The 6,104-nt window shown below is 40.9% G+C and overlaps 1 protein-coding gene across 1 annotated transcript in view; it reads left to right on the top strand.

The window, feature by feature from the left end:
• Positions 1–2,556: 2,556 nt before the first annotated feature.
• Positions 2,557–6,104, top strand: part of LOC126354491 (sodium- and chloride-dependent GABA transporter 1-like) — a 287,334-nt gene continuing 283,786 nt past the window's right edge. Inside the window, exon 1 of the mRNA XM_050004222.1 lies at positions 2,557–2,700. Within this exon, the coding sequence (XP_049860179.1) occupies positions 2,618–2,700 (83 nt within the window). The 5' untranslated portion in view covers positions 2,557–2,617. The remainder of the gene's footprint in view (positions 2,701–6,104) is intronic.

Genomic DNA, 6,104 nt, shown 5'->3' with positions numbered 1-6,104 from the left:
TCACAGGTTAAGTCTCTCTCAGCTAAATACTTTTCTATTTAGAATGAAAGTTAAGTGGAATTCACTAACAGGCTATTTCTCACTGTCTTTTGAATAAAAGAAGTTACTGTTTTCATAGGCAGTGGTCTTTCTATTAATAATTATTTATCAGGAGCATAAAGGATAAACTATGGATCATATTACACTGCTAATATGCACTTTCAATACACAAGAGAAACAAGTGCTTAGCAAGCATGAGTATATAACTTTCCACAATTGCAATTTTGAACTTTTACTACAGTGAGACTGAAAATGGACATATTTGTAAGATACTGACTCACCTTTTGCGGTTTACAACAGGCAGCAAAGTGATCATTTACTAAGCAAAGCTTTATAAACGTCAGTGTTAAGAACTTTTAATTTTGAAGTTGGCAACAACATATTAATCAGCGGTTTTAATAGAAAAATTATTTTCAGCAAGCATCATTTACTTTAGTTCACTCTCTTGCCACACGAACTTTAACTTTCTTTCAATAAAGGACACTCGGTAAGCACTTTAGCGTGGGAGTGACCCTAAATGGATATGTGACTGAGGATAAATCACAGTAGGTACAAGAGTTCAGTTAAAAATTACCTTGTATTTGAATACACTAAACATCCAATGAGCTGATCCTTCACTGTACATTACCATAGTGTCCCATTACAGTGACTGCGCAATGTGTTGGCGATTGCATGTGGGTAGGTGGATTTGCATATAGAATTGCCGGACTCTGCCATTTCTTGGTGGCGATGATAGACATCAGTTCCAGAATAGTTCCAGCTCTTTATCCATCCAACAGAAGCATTGGAAAGCGCCAGGAACAGCCTCTCTCACAACCAACGCAATACACAACTTTTACATGTGCAGTTGACAGTTTGGTAGCTCGTCCTCGACTGACTCTCAGTTCCACCTTTTCTACCTAGGCCAAACATAATTTGCGCGCGCTACACAGTTTGTTCCCGAGGGGGAACCACAACAACTTTTACATACGAAACAACTAAGAACCCTAAGTAAAGGTCAGCAGTTTACATAACAGCAAACAAACATATTAAATAAAACAGAAAATTTGCATATATTGGTAGTTCTACATAAAATTATTTAAATAAAATTATTTAACTTTAAAGATACCCAAAGAGATTATGTAAGAAAGGCAAAACATATCATTACAGAGATTATACTTCATTACAGTATCGAATTAATCGTACACTAATTACAGAAGTTCAACGATGGGATGTTGAACAAAATAGAAAGCTAAATGAATCAACAATAGGTGTGTAGTGTCTAAGCCATGGTGTTACAAATTGTACTCTGAGAGAAGGGATTATTATCTTGCACTGTATCAACTGATAAGTTAATGTTCAGCGACACTAAGAAATACACAAGACATTCCTACGGACATGGATTGTTACACAGTTAAGTATTTCACATTGTTCAAGTTACAACAAAGTGGTGTAATATTTTGTGTGTATTGTAGGATCAAGTCAGCAATAAACCTAAAAACCCACCACTGTGCCGACGAGTGTTATTTCGACAGCTCAACAGGAAGAACTTTGTAATATTCCCTTGAAAACCATGCAGGACCTGTATTTGTCAATTCAGAGGCAACTGGAAGCTGTTCTGCACGCTAGCTGGTTTCGTACCACGTGTGGTACGTGTTGTGATTTGGGTGCTACCATATTTTTGTCCACCTCCTGTATAGATACGTACTAGAATATAGACTCTCATATTATGTATTGGATGCTATGCCCTGGGAACAGAACAAGCATAATTGAAAGCATCTGCTTCCATCCTAGGTTGTAGAGAAATGCCGCAACTGGAAATTCCATTTCATGCATTTCAGATTGGTTTTCTTTCCCTATTCCCAGCTAGCCTGGTCTTTTTCTGATCAGAACCGAGCTCCACAGTAGCTAGATATCCAATAGACAGCTCTGCTCTGTGGGCTGTAGAGAGAGAGAGAGAGAGAGAGAGAGAGAGAGAGAGAGAGAGAGAGAGAGAGACTGTAGTTCTTACCTTAAAAGTCAGTGAGTTACAATTTAACGTACTGTAGCTGTAACATTCACTTGAACTGTATGTTAAATCCGGTGGTACATGGACAATATTTTCAAGTAGTTTGAGGACAGTTTATCCAGACCCATTTTGTGGAGGTTCTTGAACCAACTGCAATAAACATTATTATAAACAGTTGTGACCTATGAAGCTTTTCGTATGGTTTGTGGAAACTGTAAGTGGAGCAAATTGTTCTGATCTCCGCTTAGGCACTGCGAGTCAGCTGTTACTGCAAAAAACTGACAAAGAGGAAAGACACAGCCAGAGGACAAGTTCTAGCTTAGGAATTGGGGGCTATTCAACGTAGGTTATCCCGGAATCGTTGACCGTACCTGTAGCGACGAGGTTCTTAACGCGCCAGTGTGTGAACACTCAATACAGTGAACGTGTTACGTTATCTGGAGTCCCCGGTCAGGTGCGTGGCGTTATCCACCTGTTCGCGGATGCGATAAGCGACCCACAGGCGCACGGCAGCCCCGCTAACTTCGCTCACCCAGCAGCGGCGCCGAGCGGCAATTGCTTGACGTCACACAGCGGCCTGCCGCTTAGTAGATGAGCGCGCGGAATGGCCCCGGCGCAGTGGCCGAGCGGCAGTCACCCGGCGCAGACTCCAGGGGACCCTCACCTGTCGCCAGGTAAGCAAGAACACGCCGTCGGAAGTGGCGTCTCACTAGCGGTGTCGATAAAGTGGTCATTTCAGCACACCCGGTTAGTATTGACCAGTCTCCTACTGCCAACTGCAGTTGCTCGCAACAAAGTGAAGGTAGAGATTCGACAGGGCCATGACGACGAATTAATGTCAAAATATTTCAGAGGCATAGGGCAGTGGCAGTCAAATGTGTCCCGAATGGAGTATTCCTGAGGCTCGCAGTTCTCAGCCATATTTTGTACTAATACGCACCTAGAAACTAACGGCAGAATCCAGAACCGTGAACTACCGTTAAGAGTTTCTTAAAAGTGTAAATTCCCTGCTCAATAATAAACAAAAATGCTTAAGGAGACAACAATCTTTTCAGATGTGCTTAATTTTAATTGACGTTAGTGAAATCGGCCGCGAGCAAAGTAAACTGGATCACTTACCGCAGAGGCAGAGGGAGTAAAGGATGTGATAAGGTGGGGGGGGGGTTGTCTTCCACTACTGACAACTCACAAGCGTGCGACTTGTATCAAACAGCTGCTATGGTGGCAGTATCACGGACTCATGAATGCGCATTACATAGATGGTCGTCTTCAATGTGACACACATCTTTAGCAAGGAACATTAAGTTAAGTAAGGCTTTTACAATACATTGCAGTGAGTAGAAATAAAGTGACATTTAGATTATTTAGCAAAATTTTGTGATGGTATCTCATATTCAACAATACATTTAAATAAAAACAAAAATAATATTATTAATAAAGGTCATTCGCAGACGTTGTAAAACAAACAAAAGTTCCCTTGCAACTAGTTTTAGATTGATGATGTTGGCAACAACCGAATGATACCTAGTTGTAGCGATCAGTACTTAACGGACCGCCGGCCAAATTCTTGCGTGTCTTTTACGGAAGGAATATAATATTAAATTAAGGCTGCTGTGATACAACGGAGTGAGTAGAAGAAAAGTGACATTGAAAAGTGTTATTAAACCTCTGTGAACCTTTCTCACAGTACATAATGCATTTAAGTATCCGCGCACACGAACAACGTAGAAACACTTCATCAAGTAATCACAGTGTCACCACTTTCGTGTCCTGTGGGAAGCAGCAATCAGAAACAGAGAACAGTTGACAGGAAGTTTTCCGAATAGTGCCGACTTTTAAGGATCAGTAATTGGGGCCGCCAGCCAACTTATCAATGTAATCCAATTATAGGCAGGAAGATTATGAGGACGATGATTGGTTTCTGGGGCGTTCAACTGCGCGGTCATCAGCTCCCGTACAAAGCCTCAATTTTTACACAGTCCAATCTAGCCAACGTCACGAGTGGAACCCGGGACCCCGTGATCCAGAGGCAGCAACGCTAGCCACTAGACCACGAGCTGCGGACTATAGGCAGGAAGAAAATCTACCGTTAGTCTGAAACGTATTCGACTGAATAAATCGCCGACTGCAAGAAATACACATCATCTAGCATTTCTCGATTACATCCGAGCACAGCTGCAGGTCAATATTTGACACGTTCATTAATGAGAATTACACTCGATTCAGTTGGCGCACTTCGTAAATGTGCCATAGCAGTTATTTGGTACAAATGACGGAACCATTTCATACTTTGTATATACGGTGAATATTTGCGTGTACGTAAAAGTTTGCGGGGTGTCACAGCCAACTCCTTTGCATTATTGTGCGTCACATATGTGTGGCTGTCATCAGACAACTTACTGCATCATTAACTGGAGCAGTTTTACTGCAGGTGAATATATGCTAATGTTCGTGACATTTGCTATAGATGTATCACTGTCCTCGAGCTTTATAAACATTGATTGTATTACATACAGTACTCGAATAGTGGATGTGACCTTCAGGAAGCGAATTACTTAGGATTAATCATGGAATACTTATTCACCTATAGAAAATTGAATGCTCCTAATTTTATGAACAACTGTCATTAATGGTCTCATACAACAATGAGCAACGGGCAGTAGAAGATACAAAATCAGTTTAGCCTGCAATAATGAGATTTTGAATATTAATTTTAAGAATTACAGGAAGAAATAAAATCAGAATAGTGGATAAATGACAATAGCTAAAATTTAAAGGAAAAGATTACAAAAGAAATCGATGCACTGACGCACAGTGGGTATCCACAGAGGGTTAAAATGAATTTTTCATTCTAAAGTAGGAGGGCGAATGAAAGTTGGTAAACTAAACAGAACTGAGATTCAAAAACACAAAACTGAGGACCGAATTTGGCACATTGCTGTATGTGGAAAAAAATTTAACCAGAACTTAAAATCAGGAAAATCCACAGAAAATACGCAAAAACAGCTGCTCATTTCACTCTATGTTATTATATTTTGATCTGTTCTGAAAGATGTTCTTTCCAGCTATTGGCCCGTAGTGTCCATGGTTTCTGCTTAAACGCTCCGTATGTGATTTGACTATAATATTTAATGTTTGATTTACGAGAAAGGTAGTTTCTCACTACAAAATTCTATAGTAACCAGTAACCGATTCCACATATCGTTTGCCTTATTACTTGTTTCCATGTTCAAACTGCGGAACAATAATCTTATACCTTTATGAATACGTATACGCTGCGCACCCGATGTGTAGTAGCGAGACAGGAAGAGAAGGTGACAATACGGTGGAATCGTACTTGCTAGTGCTCGCTTTTCAAGAGACTCAGCCGGCCGTCGTGGCCGAGCGGTTCTAGGCGCTTCAGTCCGGAACCGGGCTGCTGTTAGGTCGCTTGTTCGAATCCTGCCTCGGGCATGGATGTCTGTGATGTCCTTTGGTTATTTGGGTTTAAGTATTTCTAAGTCTAGGGGACTGATGACGTCAGATGTTAAGTCCCATAGAGGTTAGAGCCATTTGAACCATCAAGAGACTCAGTCATGTTCACCCAGTATAACCCACTTTTCTCTATTTCTGTCACTAATGACATCACCGTCTTTCACACGATCATGTTCTGGGATTGAGTTCATTTCATATGTATCATGGCGTCCCGCAGGCCAAAACGAGACTGCTGATAGGTACAGCCAAATAATATTATCAACTGGAGGGACTGTCGTATTGCGTTAGAGACCACGTGATTTGATAATGAGATAGCCCATATGTCTCAATACTGCAGATAAACCTGGCAGATACTACCTTAGCGAGATAGTGACGAAGTTTTAAAGTGCCACACCGGTTGCAATCTTCTGGTGTTTTTTTGTCTAGCGTTGCCCTCCTTGAAAATACGCAGAGTTCTATAAGCCTAAATTAATGAAGCTTCTAGAAAAACACTTCCATTAACAGATAAGCATATTGCACAGTGATCGTGGAGGTGGTAAAAAATCCTCAGAAGTTCGGATGATGCTTCTATGTGAGTAGTATTGTTAAAGGGTATTAAATCTCT

Source organism: Schistocerca gregaria, chromosome 1 (genome assembly GCF_023897955.1).
Source record: "Schistocerca gregaria isolate iqSchGreg1 chromosome 1, iqSchGreg1.2, whole genome shotgun sequence".
In the NCBI taxonomy this organism is placed as follows: Eukaryota; Metazoa; Arthropoda; class Insecta; order Orthoptera; family Acrididae; genus Schistocerca; species Schistocerca gregaria.
Note: the sequence above shows the minus strand (reverse complement) of the source record. Positions and strands in the feature narration are given on the sequence as shown.